The sequence below is a fragment of the Macaca thibetana genome, chromosome 1, assembly GCF_024542745.1.
Source record: "Macaca thibetana thibetana isolate TM-01 chromosome 1, ASM2454274v1, whole genome shotgun sequence".
In the NCBI taxonomy this organism is placed as follows: domain Eukaryota; kingdom Metazoa; phylum Chordata; class Mammalia; order Primates; family Cercopithecidae; genus Macaca; species Macaca thibetana.
In genome coordinates, this window is record NC_065578.1 from 23313665 (window position 1) to 23332525 (window position 18861).

Genomic DNA, 18861 nt, shown 5'->3' on the forward strand with positions numbered 1-18861 from the left:
GGACATCAGGCAACAAAGGACAGGGATCCCTGAGAGAAGCAAAATAAATGAGGTTGGCAATAAGGTGGCCCCCAGCTTTCTGCCAGGAGGAAATCTCCAGACCACAGCACAGGAAGAAGGGATCCAGATGGGGCCCCGTGGACTTCCTGAGGTGAGGAAATGGATCTGGGAGTCCAGAAAGGCCAAGACAGCTAAGTTCACAGAGCAGAGTACCGGAGACGAGAGAGCTACCCAGATGGACAGCTATGGAGCTCTGCAACAGGGTCCCCTGAGTAAGTTCCTGGGTATTGACCGACACATGCACATGAGAAAACTACCCAGGGCTGGAGAAGGAACCACCTGGCAGAATTCAAGCGAGCAATCCCGGAGGCTTCCACAGGGCCAGGAATAGCTCCCGTTTTCATGAGTCACAGCAGGAAAACCTCCTAATTCATGGAACACAGAGTATGCAGGAGGATTTCGCCTCAGAAATAGGGCCAAATTACCCCTAGACTAAATACTGCTCTGGTTCCAGCTAACAAAGCTTTAAAGCAAGACCTGAAAAGATCAAACTGTTTCCAAACAATTTAACTGCATCTCAGAACAAAGCACAAGAATGTTTATGGGACTACAAAAATAGACAGCACCTAAGAGGTAAAATTCAAAATACCTGGCATTGATAAAAAAATTAATAGGAGGAAGAAGGACAAACTATACTTCAAAGTGGGGAGAAAATAAACAATCAAAACCAACTCGGAAATGATACAGATGATAGAATTAGTGGAGAAGAACACTGTAACTGCTATACTAACTGTATTTCATATGTTCAAGAAGCCAGAGAAAAGACTGAACATATTAAGTAGACATGGAAGATATAATGAAAAGATCCAAATCAAACTTTCAGATGTGAAAACTAAGATGTCTGAGATTAAAAATACACTAGATGAGATGAATAGCAAATTAGAAGAGAAAAAGATTAGTAAACTTGAAGATATAGAAATAAAACTATACAAAATAAAACACAGAAAAAGGACAAGAAAAAGGATTAGTGAGCTGTATGGAAACTTTGAGGAGACTAATATATATGTAATCAGGCTCTCAAAAAAAGAAATATGAGGAGAGAAGAAACAGAAAAAAATAGTTCAAGAAAAAATGGTTGAAATTTTTCCAAATTTGATAAAAAAAAACTATTGACTCACAGATTCAAGAAAGTCACTTAACGTCAAATACAAGAAACATGAAGAAAACGACACCGTAGGCCAACCATAATCAAATTGCTTAAAAAGTGACAAGAAGAAAATGTTAAAACTGGGCAGAGAAAAAAGACATGTCACATGTGAAGAAACAAATATGAGAATGACAGCAGATTGGTGTTGAAAACAACACCCTTAAGGCACTAAAAGGAAAAAAAATAAAAATAAAACCTGTCACCCTAGAATCCTGTACCCAGTAAAAACATCTTCAAAAGCAAAAGCAGAATAAAAACTTTAAAAAATATATAAATATTGAAAGAATTAATCATCAGCAAACGGGAGCTACAAGAAATGTTAAGGGAAGCCCTTCAGGTCAAAGAAAACGATACCACTTGGAAATCTGAATCACATAAAGGAATGAAGAGCTCTGGAAATAGTAAATATGTGGGTAAATAGAAAACATAAAACTATGAGTATAAATTGAATAATTTAAATATAACATTTTAAACATTTAAAAAGTAATGATTATAGGCTGGGCGTGGTAGCCTGTAATCCAGCACTTTGGGAGTCCTCCTCACCAAACTAGCCAGGCATGGTGGCAGGTGCCTGTAATCCCAGCTACTCAGGAGGCTGAGTCAGGAGAATCGCTTGAACCTGGGAGGCCTAGGTGAGCCAAGATTGCGCCACTGCGCCCCAGCCTGAGCGACAGAGCAAGACTCGATCTCAAAAAAAAAAAAAAAAAAAAAAAAAAAAAAAAAAAAAAAAAGGTCAGGCGCAGTGGCTCATGCCTGTAATCCCAGCACTTTGGAAGGCTGAGGCAGGCGGATCACGAGATCAGGAGATCGAGACCATCCTGGCTAACACAGTGAAACCCGTCTTTACTAAAAATACAAAAACATTAGCCGGGCATCGTGGCGGGAGCCTGTCGTCCCAGCTACTCAGGAGGCTGAGGCAGGAGAATGGCGTGAACCCAGGAGGTGGAGCTTGCAGTAAGCTGAGATTGTGCCACTGCACTCCAGCCTGGGCAACAGAGCGAAACTCCACCTCAAAAAAAAAAGAACAACAACAAAAAGATATATACTATAAACTCTAAAGTATGTAGGGATCAACAAACTTTTTCTAAGGGCCAGAGAGTACATATCTGTCTATCCATCTATATCTATCTATCTATCTATCTATCTATCTATCTATCTATCTATCTATCTATCTAATTAATCTATATTTTGAGACAGGATCTTATTCTGTTGCCCAGGCTGTAGTGCAGTGGTCCAGTCATAGCTCACTGCAGCCTTGACCTCCTGGACTTAAGCAATCCTCCTGCCTCAGCCTCCCAAAGTTCTGGGATTGCAAGTGTGAGCCACCATGCCCGGCCAGATAGTAAATATTTTAGTCTTTGCAGTCTATTTATTCTCTGTGGCAACTATTCAGTGCTGCCATTATGGAGTAAAAGCAGCCACAGACAATACATAAACAAACTGGGGTGGCCGTGTTCCAATAAAACTTTATTAATAGAAATAGGCAGGGGGTCAGATTTGGTCCAAGGGGCAAAGTTTGCCAACCATTGCTTTAAGGTAACCACCAGGAAAATACTACAAAGAGTTATTCCTAATAGGCTAACAAATGAGATAAAATTGAAGCATTAAAAATAACACAAGAGACAGAGAAAAGGTAAATAAAGAACAGAGGGGACAAATAGAAAGCACGTCACAAGATGACAGACAAACTTATATACCAATAATCACATTAAACGTAAATACTCTAAATATCCCAATTAAAAAACAGAGATTCTCAGACTGCATAAGAAAGACCCAACTATATGTTACCTCCGAGAAACATACTTTAAATATCAACCCAGAAATAAGTTAAAAGTAAAATAATGGAAAAAGATTTATTATGCTAACACTAAGCAAAAATAGATATTATCAGATAAAGTAGATTTCAGAGCAAAAAATATTACCTGCATTAAAGAGAGTCATTTCATAATGGGATCATTATGAGGGGTCAGCTCCTCAAGAGAACCTAACAGTCCTAAATGCTGATGTACCCAATAAAAAGAGATAGAAAATATAAGAAGCAGAAACTGATAAAACTGCAAGAAAAATAGAAAATTTCAAAATTAGAGTCAGAGATTTCAAAACATCTCCCTCAATAATTTAAACAAGTAGACAGATCAGTAAAGATACATGAGGCCGGGCGCGGTGGCTCAAGCCTGTAATCCCAGCACTTTGGGAGGCCGAGACGGGCGGATCACGAGGTCAGGAGATCGAGACCATCCTGGCTAACACGGTGAAACCCCGTCTCTATTAAAAAAATACAAAAAAACTAGCCGGGCGAGGTGGCGGCGCCTGTAGTCCCAGCTACTCTGGAGGCTGAGGCAGGAGAATGGCGGGAACCCGGGAGGCGGAGCTTGCAGTGAGCTGAGATCCGGCCACTGCACTCCAGCACCGGCGGCAGAGCGAGACTCCGTCTCAAAAAAAAAAAAAAAAAAAAAAATATATGAAACTTGAACAAAACTATTACCTAACCTGACCTAATTGGCATTTATAGAACACTCCACCTATCAATTCCATACAAGCTGTCCCAGAAAACTGAAGAGGAAAAGACATTTCCAAACTCATTCAATGAGGCAACCACTACCTGATACCAAAACTATACGGTGTCATTACAAGAGGGAAAAAGATCACTAGGGATCAAGAGCCCTCATATACGTAAATACATAAATTCTTAGAAAAATTTTAGCAAATCGAATCACACAATATATAAAAAGATAATACATCATGACCAACCCCAGTAATGCCAAAATAGTTTAACATTTGAAAATCAATATAATTCATCATATTAACGAACTAAAAAAGAAAAACCAAATGAGTATCTCAATAGATAAAAAAAAAAAAAAAAAAAAAAAAATCATATACCTGTAACAGGTACCCTTTTTATCTGGCTTCTTTCACTCACCGTAATTACTAAGAGATTCATCTCTGTTGCTGATATATCAATACTCCATTGCTTTTTATTGTTGAGTAGTATTCCGTTGTATAAAAACATGATGTTTATTCGTTGGTGACGTAAATTTGAGTTGTTGCCAGTTTTGGGGTATTACAAATAAAACTGCTATTAGCATTTTATCTACAAGTCTTTAAATGGAGATAAGCTTTCATTTTGTGGGGTAAATGCCTAGGAGTGGAATGACTAGATCGGATGTTTAACTTTTTAAAAAACTGCCAAACTATTTTTCATAGTCATTGTACTTTCGTACATCCCCACTATTAGTGTATGAAAATTTCCATGACTTCACATTCTCATCAGCAATGGGAAGTCTTTTTAATCGCAGGCATCCAATTAGGTATGTAATGGTATCTCATTGTGGTTTTAATTTGCATTTCCCTAATGACTAATGATGCTGAGCATTCCTTCATATGCTATTTTCCCTCTGTATATCTTTTTTTTTTGGTGAAGTAACTGTTTAGTAGATACAGAAAAAGCTTTTCATAAAATCTAATATTCTTTGATGATTAAAAGAAAAACTCTAGCAAACTAGGAATAGGAGCAAACTTTGTTAATCTGATAAAAGGTGTCTATAACAAAAGCCTATAGCAAACGTGATACCAAATTGTGAAATATTAAAAGCTCTCCCTCGAGATAGGGAGTGAAACTAGTACAACTGCTATCATCCTGCTATTCAGCACTGTACTGAAGGTCTCTAGCCAACACAAATGCCTACATAAAATATATTAAAAATACATAAAATATAAAATATATGGATGAGAAAGGAAGAAATAAAGTTGTCATTTTCACAGATGACAAGATTGAATATGGGGAAATTGCAAAAGAATCTATGGATACCCTATAAGAGGTAATAGTTGGATTTAGTGAGGTCGCCAGAATCAAGGTCAATATACAAAAATCAATTAATATTTTTGTATACCAGCAACAAACAATTTAAAATAAAATTTAAAATTACCATTTATAACAGCATAAAAATCAAATGCCTAGAATAGATATAACGAAGATATGTAAGACTTCTACAAAGAAAACTCTAAAACATTGAGAACAATTTAAGGTAACTTAAAAGGATCTATACATGGATTAGAGAAGTTAATATTTATTGTAAAGATGTAAATTATCCTTAAATTGATTTCTAGAATCAATGTAATCCAAATTAGAATGAGAGTAGAGATTTTTTTAAGACATTAATAAGCTGATTGTAAAACTTTTATAGCTACCGATTTGATCATTACACATTGTATGCTTGTATCAAAATATCACATGTGCACCATAAATATGTATAACTATTACATATCCATAAAAATTAAAAAGTAAAAAGTAAAATAAATTTATATGGAAATGCACTGGGGTCAAGAATAGCCAGCATAAACAAAGAAGCACAAAGTTGAAGGGCTTATGCTACTAAAGAGTTATTATAAAGTTACAGTAACTAGGACAGTATGATATTTGAACAGGATAAATAATCCAGAAGCAGAGCTGCATATGCCTGGACACTTGATTTATGACAAAGATAGCAACAGCAATACAGAGTAGTAGAGAATGAGCAGCCTTTCAATAAGTGGTGCTGGGTCAACATGGAAAACAACAGACTTGGGTGTCTTCCTCATACAAAAACAATTTCAAGTGAATTGTAGATCTAAATGTAAAAGGTAAAGTAATAGAGTTTCTAGAAGAAACTATCTTGGGATGGGCAAAGATTTCTTAAGTATTAATAGAATAGACATATACACTAAACATAAAGAGATTGATAAATTGGGCTATATTAAAATCAAGAGTTTCCGTTTCTTAGCACATTGTTAAGAGAGTGGAAAGGAAAGTCCCAGGATAGGGGAAGACATTTACCTATAGCTAACAAATGACTTGTTTCTAGAATAGTTAAAGAACCCCTATAAATAAGGACAGAATGGTTTAAAGAACTCCTATAAATATACAAAAAAAAAAAAAAAACAAAGAAAGAAAGAAAAGAAAGAAAAACCCATCAGAAGAAAATGGGCAAAAAAGTTGAACAGTCACTTCTCCAAAGAGAATATCCAAAAGGCCAGTCAACATGAAGAAGTGCTCAATCTCATTGATCTAAGGCAATGCAAATTAAAACTATTATGAGCTTAAAATGTTGGTGAGGATTTGGAACATGTGGAATTCACATATATTGCTTGTAAGGAGGTAAAATTGGCGCACCTACTTTGGAAAACTGTTTGGCATTATCAACTAAGCTTAGCCTAAACATACCCTATGACCCAGCGGTTCCACTCCTCGGGTATAGACCCATGAAATACATAAATATGTGTCCCACAAGACAAGCACAAGAATAGTTACAGAAGTTTTTATTCATAATAGCCCCAAACTGGAAACAACCTAAATGTCCTTCAGTAGTAGAATAGATAAATAAATTGTGGTATATTCAAACAAGAGTAATAAATGAACAAATTACTGATACATAAGATAAAACAACATGAAGTTAAATCTCTGAAACATAAGTGAAAAAAGCCTGAGAGAAAAGAGTTCATATTGTATGACTCACATTTACATAATGTTCAAAAACAAACTAAAGTTGTTAATGATGTGAGAAGTCAGGATAACCGTAGTGTTTACTTTTGTGGGGAAGGGAGATCATATCTGAGAAGGGACAAGGGCTTTTGAGATGCTGCTGGCATTCTCTCTTGGTCAGAGAAGTAATTCCACAGGTGGTGTCTTCTTTGTGAATATTCATTAAGCTATACAATTAGGATTTGTGCGCTTTTCCTGAATGTATACTTATGCTTCAATTTAAAGAAATATTGAAGAAAAAGAGAGTGCAAAATCAGAGGATGGGAGGAAGAGAGAGAGATTTCTCTGGATTTGAGACCAGCAGTGACTCTGGAAGCCCACCAGGGAGGTGATAATAGCCTTGAAAGAAAAAGCGCTAGAGCCTAGGAGGACTCAAAATGATGTTTCCAGTCTCAGCAATAATTCCTAAACCACAGGTATGGCCCAGAATACACTAACAAACCAGAACACTAGTTTGCCAGAAAACTAGCAAAACCAAAGGGAGCATGTGAGCTGGGACACTGGGGATCTCACCAATGTGGATAGTCGACCAATGACCTGAGTATTCCTCCCCTCCCCAACCCAGCCTCCCGGGATTACACTAACTATTGGGAAAGTTCCAAACTTGAAACAGCCATGAGGGAGATAGGATTTATGCTGATAATGGCTGGAGTTATCCTTTCCAACAACCCAGCAGAATGGGGGTTTGCAGTCATACCTCAAGTTGGGTTCCAGGAAATAAAAAAAGATCTTACATATCTAAATTTGAGGATAGAGATTCTTACCAGATACATGGAAATAACAAGTCTGGGTTTTGTTTATTTGTTTTTTATTTTTAAAGAGGCTTCCTCCTTCTTCTCTCATCCTTTCTTCTCACAGTTTCTTCTAATCATCACACTTGAAACAGTAGGGCCTAAAATCATCTATCTGATATGCCTATAAGGATGGCCCTGTGGATATAACCCAGGATTTACTATTCCCCCCAAATTTGCTCTTCTGTACTAAAATAAGCATATGTCAGGAGCTATCTCCTCCCTGCAAAGACACGTGTACCTTTCTGTACTTCAATGGCATGTCTGGGATGTTTGCCAGTGAGTTCATTTTTCTGTGCAGAGTTGTCCATATTAGCAAAATACTATGACGTGTTCCATTTGTTTGATGAAAAGCTCTACTGCATGTTCTCCTAAGCACCTGAAACAGCAAAACACAGCATTTGTAGAGATCATTTCACATTGGTTAATTCTTGCAAATGGGTTCTGTGCTATCTACAGGGTAGACAGAAATGGTATGGGTGCCGGCTGAGATCTACCAAGTCCAGTGACCCAAAGCCCCAAGCACACTGCAGTAGGAACTGCATAAGAAGTCACTGTTGATGTTGCTGACAGAACTACCGAAGGCTTGGCTTTTATTTTTATTTTTTGATTCGGAGTTTCGCTCTTGTCACCCAGGCTGGAGTGTAACGGCGTGATCTTGGCTCACTGCAACCTCCGCCTCCGCTCCCCCTCCGGGTTCAAGTGATTCTCCTGCCTTAGCCTCCTGAGTAGCTGGGATTACAGGCACCCACCACCTGTAATTTGTATTTTTAGTAGAGACGGGGTTTCACTATGTTGGCCAGGCTGGTCTCAAACTCCTGACCTCAGGTGATCTGCCTGCCTCTGCCTCCCAAAGTGCTAAGATTATGGGTGTGAGCCACCATGCCTGGCTTATTTTTATTTAAATTTCGCTTTACTGAGATACAATGTATATACAAATAAAATTAATCAGTGTTAGTTGTACAATTCCAAGTTTTGGCAAATGTTTACAGTTGAGTTAAATACCACCACTATTAAGATATTAATCTATCTATGATGCTGAGAAGCTCCCTGTGTCCCTTTGCAGTCAGTACCTTCCCAACCACTGCTCTGGCAACCACGGCTCTGCTGTCACAATTGTTGCCTTTCTACAAAGTCACACAAGTACAATCATAGAGTAGACATTCTTTTGTGTCTTTTTTCACTTAGTGTAATGCTTTTGAAATTATTCCATATTGTTGCATAGATCAGTACTTTGTTCCAATTGTTCTACATTTCACCAACATGTGTTTGCTCAATCTTGTTAATTTTAGACATTCTAGTGATTTTACAGTGGTATCTCAGTGTCATTTTCATGTGCTTATTTATCTTCTTTAGTGAAGTGTATTCAAATCTTCTGCCTTTAAAACAAAAAAATTGGGGCTAGGCATGGTGGCTCATACCTGTAATCACAACACTTTGGGAGGCTGAAGCAGGAGGATTGCTTGAAGCGAGGAGTTCGAGACTAGCGTAAGCAACATAGTGAGACCCCGTCTCTACAAAAAATAAAAAATTAGCCAGCCTGTAGTCCCAGCTACTCTGGAGGCTGAGGTGGGAGAATTGCTTAAGCCCAGGAAATCAAGGCTGCACTGAGCCATGATAGCGCCACTGCACCCCAGACTGGACAGCAGAGCAAGAGCCTATCTCAAAAAAAAAAAAAAAAAAAAAAAAACCCATAAAAACCAAAAACGATTGGATTTCATTGGGTTATTACTGAGTTGTAAAAGTTAATACATTCTGGATACAAGCCTTTTACCATATATGTTTTGAAAATATTTGCTCCCCAGCTGATGTCTGCCTTTTTATTTTCTTAACATTATCTTTTGAATGCAAATTTTAAAATTTTGATCAAATTTGTCAAAATTTTCTTTTAAGGTTTTAAGATTTCTTTTGTCAGATCTAAGCAACCTTTGCCTAGGTCACAAATATTTTCTCCTACATTTTCTTTTAGAAGTTGTATAGTTTTAGCTTTTACATTTAGGCCTAGGATCCATTTTGAATTAAATTTTGTATACGGTATTACGGTAAGGGTCAGGTTCATTTTATTACATTTGGAGATTCAATTAATCCAGCACCATCTGCTAAAAAGAATATCCTTTTTTCACCGAATTATCTTGGCACATTCATCAAAAATCTACTGTGTGTGTATGTGTTTATTTAGATAGATATAGTGCCATTTCTAGATTCTCTATTCTGTTCTTTTTTTTTTTTTTTTTTTTGAGACGGAGTCTTGCTCTGTCGCCCAGGCTGGGGTGCAGTGGCCGGATCTCAGCTCACTGCAAGCTCCGCCTCCCGGGTTTACGCCATTCTCCTGCCTCAGCCTCCCGAGTAGCTGGGACTACAGATGCCCGCCAACCCGCCCGGCTAGTTTTTTTGCATTTTTTTTTTAGTAGAGACGGGGTTTCACTGTGTTAGCCAGGATGGTCTCGATCTCCCGACCTTGTGATCCGCCCGTCTCGGCCTCCCAAAGTGCTGGGATTACAGGCTTGAGCCACCGCGCCCGGCCCTCTATTCTGTTCTTTTGAACTCTGTGTATATCCTTATACCAACAGCACACGATCTTGCTTTAGAATAAGTTTTAAAATCAGGTAGTTCCAACTTTGTCTTATTTTTCAAAATTATTTTGACTATATTAGCTCTTGTGCTAGCTCTTTTACCATATAACTTACAGGTCAATTTCTGCTTTAAAAAACCAAAAAAACAAAACAAACAAACAACAACAACAAAAAAACCTCCCTGGATTTTGATTGAGATTGCATTGAATCTATAGAACAATTTAGGGAGAATTTACATCTTAACTTTGTTGAGTGTTATATTCCATTAATATGGTATACTCTCCATTTATTTAGATATTATTTAATTTCTCAGCAATATTTTACAGTTATCAGTGTACAAATACTGCACATATTTTCTTAAACTGATTCCTAAGTACTTCATATTTTTATGTCATAAAAATGGCCTTAAAATTTTTTTAATTTCTAATTGTTTATTGCTGGTGTACAGAAATTTAAGTAATTTATATATATTGATACTGTATCCTGCAAACTTGCTAAACTTTTTTTTTAGTTCTAGTAGCTTTTTTGTCAATTAGGAATTTCTACATATATAATCATGTCATATATGAAAAAATGTTTTATTTCTTCCTTTCTAATTTGTATGCCTATTATTTCTTTTTATTGTAATATTGCAATGACTAGGGCATCCAGTACAATGTTGAACAGAAGTGACAATAGTGGATATCTTTGTCTTGTTACTAGCTTGAGTGGGAAAGCATTCAGTCTTTCGGCATTAAGTACAATGTTAGTTTGTTAGTTGTAGTTTTTTTTAATAAAACCTTGTTATCACTTCTAATCTTAGTTTCCTAAGAGTTTTTAACAGGAATAGGTGATCAATTTTATCAAATACTTTTTCTGCATCTATGGAGTGATCATATAATCGTTCTTTGTGAATATATTAATTGAATTACATTGATTGATTTTCAAATGTTAAAACAACCTAGTGTTCCTGGAATAAATGCTACCTGGTCATAAGATATTATCATATATTTTATATACTGAAGGATTCAATTTACTAAAATTCTGTTAAGGATTTTTGCACCTGTGTTCACGAGGGCTATTAATCTGTAGCTTTCTTTTTCATTTTAAAAATGTCTTTGATTTGGGCATCAGGGTAATGCTTGCTTCATGAAATGAGTTGGAAGGTGTTTTTTTTCTCTTTTAATTTCTGGCAGAGTTTGTATAAAATTGGTGTTAGTTCTTCCTTAAATTTACAAGTGAAGCCATCTGGGCCTGGAGTTTTCTTTGTGGGAAGATTTTTAACGATAAAGTTCATTAACTTAATAGATACAGGCTCTTTAGATTATCTATTTCTTCTTAACTGAGCTTTGGTAATTTGTATATTTCAAGAAAATTTTTCCATTCATCTGTCATGAAACTTACTGGCATAAAGTTATTTATCATCCTTTCAATATCTGCAGATTCTGTAGTAATGTCCCTACTTCATTCCTGATACTGGTAATTTGTGTTTTACATATTTTTGGCAAGTCTGGCTAGAAGTTTACCAATGTATTGATTTTTTAAAAAGAAAACAGCATGTGGTTTTATTGATATTTCTCTACTGTTTTTCTAAATTTTCTATTTCATTGACCTCTATGATTATCTTTTCTCTCTTCCTGCTTACACTGGGTTTCATTTGTTCTTCTCTTTCTAGCTTTTTAGGTGGAAGCTTCAATAATTGAATTTAGATCCTTCTTTATTATTACTATTATTATTATTATTATTTTTGAGATGGAGTTTTACTCTTGTTGCCCAGGCTGGGGTACAGTGGCACAATCTGGGCTCACTGCAACCTCCAACTCCCAGGTTCAAGTGATTCTCCTGCCTTAGCCTCCCCAGTAGCTGGGATTACAGGCGCTCGCCACCACATCCAGCTAATCTTTTGTATTTTTAGTAGAGATGGGGGTTCACCCTGTTGGCCAGGCTGGTCTCGAACACCTGACCTCAAGTGATCTGCCCACCATGGCCTCCCAAATTGCTGGGATTACAGGTGGCATGAGCCACCGCACCCAGTGCCTTCTTCTTTCTTAATACATGTATTTAATATCTTAAATGTTCCTGTAAGCACCGTTTTAGTAGCATCTCATATATTTTAACATGTTGTGTTTTCATTTTTCTTTCAGTTTAAAATATCTTTTTTTTTTTCATTGTAATTTCTTTTTTATACATGGCTTATTTGGAAGTCTGATGTTTAATTTCCAAGTAGTCAGGGGGATTCTCTAGTTATCTTTTTGTTGTTGATTTGAATTTTCCTTTTGTTGTTGAATGGGGGTTTTTATAAATGTCAGTTAGGTGGAACTGGCTGATAGTTTGTTCAAGTCTTTTACATCCTTACTGATTTCCAATGTATTCATTCTATCAATACTAAGAGAGAAGGGTTGAAATTCCCATATCATATTATTGTGAATTTGTTTATTTCTCTTTTAAGCTTTGTCGATTGTTGTTGTGTATTTTGAAGCATTATTACCAGGTGCATGAACATTTATAATTTTTATGTTTTTGGTGAAGTGACCCCTTTATCATTACGAAATACCCTGCTTTATCCCTGGTAATATTCCTTGTTCTAAAGTCTATTTTTCTGATATTAACATGGCCATTCCAGCTTTCTTTTGATTACTATTAGCACACTCTATTTTTTCTGTCCTTTTACTTTTAACCTGCTTGTATCTTTATATTTAATTATTGAGTTTTCTTCACACTTCTGCTGGAAGGAATGTGTCTTTATATTTAAAGATGTTTTTTTAAAGACAACATATATTAGGTCCTGGTTTTTAATCTAATCAAACTCTGCCTTTTGATTGGAGTGTTTAGAACTTTTACATTTAATGTAGCACTTGATAAGGTTGGGCTTAAACCTATCAATTTCCTACTTGTTATATGGGCCTTTGTTTCTTTCTTCTTGGATCCTTTGAGAATAAGTGCATATTTCTTATGATCCCATTTTATCTTCATTTCTGACTTATTAGCTATAATTATGTATAGTGATCGATTTAAGGTTTACAGTATACATCTTTAATTTATCACAGTCAAATAATAGTATGCTACTTCACATATAATGTAAGAACTTTACAATACACTTCCATTTCCTACCTTCCATCTTTTCTGTTACTTTTGTATACATTTTACTTCTACATATATTATTAATTTCATATTGTTTTTAAACACTCAATTATCTCTTAAAGAAATTAAAATAAGAAAAAAATGTATTTTAACTTTATCATTTCCAGTGCTTTTCAATTCTTTGTGTAAATTCAAGATTCTTTCTAGTGTCATAGTCCTTCTATCTACAGAAATTCTTTTAACTTTTCATGTAGTGCAGGTCTTCTGATACTGCATTCTCGAGGTTTGTGTCTGTCTGAAATGGTCTTTATTTTTCTTTTATTTTTGAAAGTTATTCTTACTGGGTATAGAATTATGGGTTCATAGTTTTTTTCTTTTGTCTTCCTACCTCTCCCAAACACTTTTATATTATTCCATTGTCTTCTGACATGCATAGTTTCTGATGAGAAGTCCACTGTAATTCTTTTTTTTTTTTTTTAAGGCGGAGTCTCACTCCGTCACCCAGGCTGGAGTGCAGTGGCACAATCTCGGCTCACTGCAAGCTCCGCCTCCCAGGTTCATGCCATTCTCCTGCCTCAGCCTCCTGAGTAGCTGGGACTACAGGCGCCCGCCACCATGCCCGGCTAATTTTTTGTATTTTTAGTAGAGACGGGGTTTCACCGTGTTAGCCAGGATGGTCTCGATCTCCTGACCTCGTGATCCGCCTGCCTCGGCCACTGTAATTCTTATTTTGATTCCTCTGTAAGTAATAATTCTTTTTTTATCCATCAAATTTTAAGCTTTTCTGTGTATTACTTTCATTCAGCTATTTGATTTTTCCCAATTTTTTATTATGGTAAAATACACGTAACATAAAAATTTGCCATCTCAACCATTTCTAAGTGTACAGCTGAGTGGAATTCAAATTCATAATGTTGTGCAACCATCACCACTATCCGTCTCTGTAAATCTTTTCATTTTGAAAAACTCAAATGCTATACCCATTAACTAATATGGTACTTCCCCAGTATTTCCTACAATATGGTGTTTCCTCAGTATTTCACCATTCCTTTTTCTCTGCAACCCCTGGCAACCACCATTGTATTTTCTATTTCTATTACTTTGACAACTCTATGTGCCTCTCAGCAGTTTTATTTTCATGGTACCTTGGCATAATTTTCTTTGTGTCTTTAATGTTTGGGTTTGGTTTTAATGAACTTCTTTAATCTGCAGGCTATAGTTTTCATCAAATTTGGAAAATATTCAGCCATTATTTTTTCAAAATTTTTTCTACCTCTGCTCCCTTCTTTCCTGGGGCTACAGTTATATTAGATATATTTTCCCAAAGGTTATTGATATTCCGTTTATTATTTTTAAGTCTCTTTTCTCTCTGCCCTTCATTTGGGTAGTCTATATTGTCATGTCTTCAAGTTCACTGATTTTTTTTTTTTTTTATGGAGTCTCGCTCTGTCACCCAGGCTGGATTGCAGTGGTGCAGTCTTGGCTCACTGCAACCTCTGCCTCCCAGCTTCAAGCAATTCTCTGTGTCAGCCTCCCGAGTATCTGGGTACAGGTGCCTGCCACCATGCCTGGCTAATTTTTGTATTTTTAGTAGAGACAGGGTTTCACCATCTTGGCCAGGTTGGTCTTGAACTCCTGAGCTTGTGATCTACCTGCCTCAGCCTCCCAAAGTGCTGGGATTACAAGCATGAGCCACCATGCGCAGCCAAGTTCACTGATCTTCTGAAGTCTCTACTCAGCTGCAAATCCCATCTATTATATTCTTATTTCAAATATTGTATTTTTTCTTTCTAGATGTTACATTTGGGCTCTTTTTCCATGTCTTCCATTTCTAGCCTCATCGTGTTCAGTTTTCTTTACATCCTTGGGCATATTTGTAAGATTCATAATAGCTGCTTTAACATTTCTTTATACTAATTATATAATCTGTCATTTTTAAGTCTGTTCCTATGGTTGATTTTCCTCTCAGATATGGGTCATAATTTCCTGTATCTTTTCATGTCTGGTAATTTTGTATTAGATATTAGACATTTTGAATTTTACATTGCTGAGTGCTGGGTTTTGACATATTCCTGTAAAGGATGTGGAACACTTTTCAGTAACTTGTAGATCCATCTGACCCTTTCAAGCTTTCAAACTGTGTTACGGCAAGTCCAGAGCAGCTTTTACTCTGGGAATAATTTATCCCCACTACTAAGGCATGACCTTTCTGTGAACTCTACCCAATTCCTATCTAATACCATGTCTCTCCATTCTGGTTTATGGTAACATGAAACATTCCCAGATCTGTTTAAGCCCCAGAAATTGTTCAGCCTATGGTCTTTTGGTGGGTATTTCCCCAGTCTTAGTTTATTCTCATGCATGTGCATGAGAATCTTATGTTAATGTGCTAATGACCATCTTAGCACATTCTCATGCATGTGCAGATTACTGCTCAGCCAAAAACGTAAAGAGACCTCTCTTTCAGGTTTCTGAACATTTTTGGTGCAGCTCCTTCCTTTAGGGTTCTCCCTATAAATTCTAGCCTCTTTGGCCTCTCTGAGTTCTTATTTTTATCTTCTCAACTCATTTGGAATTCATTTGGATTTCCTACAATATGACCTAAAAACTGACCCCGGTACTAAATGGGGGCAATTGTAGGACTCACCTTGTTTTTCTTCCTTCAGGGATTATTATACTGTGCCTGTTGTCCATTGTGAGTTGTTTAACATAGTTAACTACTTTTTAGTTGTTAATAGCAAGGGCACAATGTAATTTCCATAGCAATTATTTTTCATTAGCAGACTTGGGTTTCATTTTGCCTATTTTTTCCCCTAAGAAACTTATACCATTTATATATACTAATGAGTAAAGGATTGAATAAATGATTTGATGCTCTACTAGTCCCTTTCCCCACAGTATTTTTCCTTACTTTAGTCTGTAATCCTCACAGCAGCAATTCTCAACTTTTTTTGGTGGACAATCTATACCAAAAATTTGATATTTAATAGAATTATTGACAACATTCTTCAAGAAATTAAGAGATTCAAAACAACAGAAACGAGTCAATAATGATCAAAGTACAATCACCAATCCAGCTTAACAGGGTCTTTTAGTGTCTATAACAGCAGCCGCTAGGGCTGGGTGCGGTGGGTCACTCCTGTAATCCCAGCACTTTGGGAGGCTGAAGTTGGGGGATAGCTTGAGCTCATGACCAGCCTGGGCAACATGGTGAAACTCCGTCTCTACAAAAAATATAAAAATTAACCAGGTATGGTGGCATACGCCTGTAGTCCCAGCTACCTTAGGGGCCAGGGCAGGAGGATCACTTGAACCCAAGAGGTCAAGGCTGCAGTGAGCTATGTTCATGCCACTGCTCTTCAGCCTGGGTGTCAAAGTGAGACCCTGTCTCAAAAAATAACCAAAGCAGCCACTATTCATTTACCACCCCTCAATGTTATGCCATTTTAGTAAGAACCATCTACTGCCCTAGCTTTAATAAAGCTGTAATTAAAAAATACATTAGTGTTCCTGAATTATGAGTGATTAGAAAAATAGTAAGCTTCCTGTTATACAGTAGTCCACCTTGTCTGTAGCTTCATTTTCCAGTTTCAGTTACCCATGGTCAATTGTGGTTTGAAAATACTAAATGGAAAATTCCAGAAATAAATAATTCATCAGCTTTAAATTATGCACCATTCTGAGGCATGTGATGAAATCTCGTATCGTCTGACTCCACCCCACCTGGGATGTGAATCATCCTTGTCCAGCACAGCACATTCAAGCTGTATTTGCTACTCCACCATTAGTCACTCAGTAGCCATCACGATTGTCAGATCCACTGACACGTTGTCTCAGTGCTTGTGTTCAAGTAACTCTTACTTTACTTAATAATGGCCCCAAAGCACAAGAGTACTGATGCCAGCACTTTGGACATGTCAAAGAGAAGCTGTAAAGTGCCTCCTTTAAGTGAAAAGGTGAACGTTCTTGACTTAATAAGGCAAGAAAAAACTGTATTCTGAGGCTGCTAAGATCTACAGTAAGAATAAAACTTTTATCCATGAAATTTCAAAGGGGAAAAAAATTGGTGCTAGTTTTGGTGCTTCACCTCAGACTGTAAGTAGCCACAGAGCATGACAAGTGCTTACTCAAGATGGAAAAAGCATTAAATTTGTGAGTGGAAGATATGAACGGAAACAGTCTGATTGACAGTAATCAGTTTGGGTATTATCCACTGTTTCACTGGTGGTCTTGGAACATATACCCCTTGAATAAAGGAGGACTACTGTAATAATAATGTATGTACACTGTCAACATTTAAGAAAATATGATGTTACAAAAAAATTTTAAATAATCCCCAATCCACGGCCGGGCGCGGTGGCTCACACCTGTAATCCCAGCACTTTGGGAGGCCAAGGCGGGTGGATCATGAGGTCAGGAGATCGAGACCATCCTGGCTAACACGGTGAAACCCCGTGTCTACTAAAAATACAAAAATTAGCCAGACATGGTGGTGTGCGCCTGTAGTCCCAGCTACTCAGGAGGCTGAGGCAGGAGAAGGTCAGGAGGTGAAGGTCACAGTGAGCCAAGATTGCACCACCGCACTCCAGCCTGGGCAACAGAGTGAGACTCCATCTCAAAACAAACAAACAGACAAATAAAAAACAATCCCCAATCCTACCACCAAAAGACTACACTATTCCAGTCTTCTCACTGCATACCTGTGAAGGCAGGATGAGAGCAGGTGCAGGCCAGATGTGAACAGAGCACTGCCCAAATGTGCCTCACTGGTCCACTTGCTTGTATAACTGTTCATGACAGGATGGCATGGGCCTAGAATCTAAGAAAGAGCAGTGAAGATATACCACCTTGTGAATCAACAACATATGTTTAAGCAATTCCTAGGTGGGGGCCAGTGCAGCAGTCCAGAGTATCCAGTCCTGAGTTCAAGATTATGCTCTGCCACTTAGCTCTGATTCTGGATGAGTCACTTAACCTTCTGAGCCCATTTCCTCCTCCATAAACTGGGAGTGATAACAGTACCTTCCTCTCAGGCTGATCCATGTGAAGTGGTTAATACTGCCTGTCCTGCAGCAGGCTTGTATTAATGTAGGTTTTAATATATGCACAGGGATATCAAATTAACAACTTAAAATAATAGCTATCATTTATTGAGCCTGTACAGTCCTAAATGTCTTCTATGGAATACCTCGTGCAATTTTTACAACAATCCAGTGAGGTATAATCCCCATTTTTCACAGATGAGAAAACTGAAGTTTGGTGGGGGGTTAAGTGACTTGCCCAAAGTCACATTAGAAGAAAGGTGGAATCAGGCTTTGAACTCAGGAAGTCTGACTTCTACTCACTCCTTAACCTCTAATAATCTCTCAGGCAGCACACACTAAATATTAACTTGCTAAATTTTGACATTTAGTACCCGAGTGGGTATGATTGGTTTGTTGTTATTATTTTTAGAAACAGGATCTTGCTGTATTGTTCAGTTGCTAGAGTGCAGTGGTGCAATCATAGCTTACTGCAACCTCAAACTCCTGGGCTCAAGTGATCCTCCCACCGCAGCCTCCAGAGTAGCTGGAAGACTACAGACACCTGCCACCACACCTGGCTAGTTTTAAAATTTTTCATAGAGACAATTTCTCACTATGCTGCCCAGGCTGGTCTCGAAATCCTAGCCTCGAGCGATCTTCTCACCTCAGCTTCCCAAAGCACTGGGAT

At 37.4% G+C, this 18861-nt stretch overlaps 1 protein-coding gene across 2 annotated transcripts in view; it reads right to left on the reverse strand.

Moving 5' to 3' along the window:
- The window catches only part of STPG1 (sperm tail PG-rich repeat containing 1), a 57509-nt gene that overhangs the window by 36347 nt on the left and 2301 nt on the right, over positions 1-18861 (reverse strand). Inside the window, exons 2-3 of one of the 2 annotated variants that reach the window (XM_050792254.1) lie at positions 17850-17968; positions 7758-7895 (exon numbers count right to left, since the gene is read on the reverse strand). In XM_050792254.1, coding sequence (XP_050648211.1) covers positions 7758-7827 — 70 coding nt within the window. In that variant the 5' untranslated portion in view covers positions 7828-7895; positions 17850-17968. The remainder of the gene's footprint in view (positions 1-7757; positions 7896-17849; positions 17969-18861) is intronic. The other variant, XM_050792263.1, reaches the window with a different exon arrangement.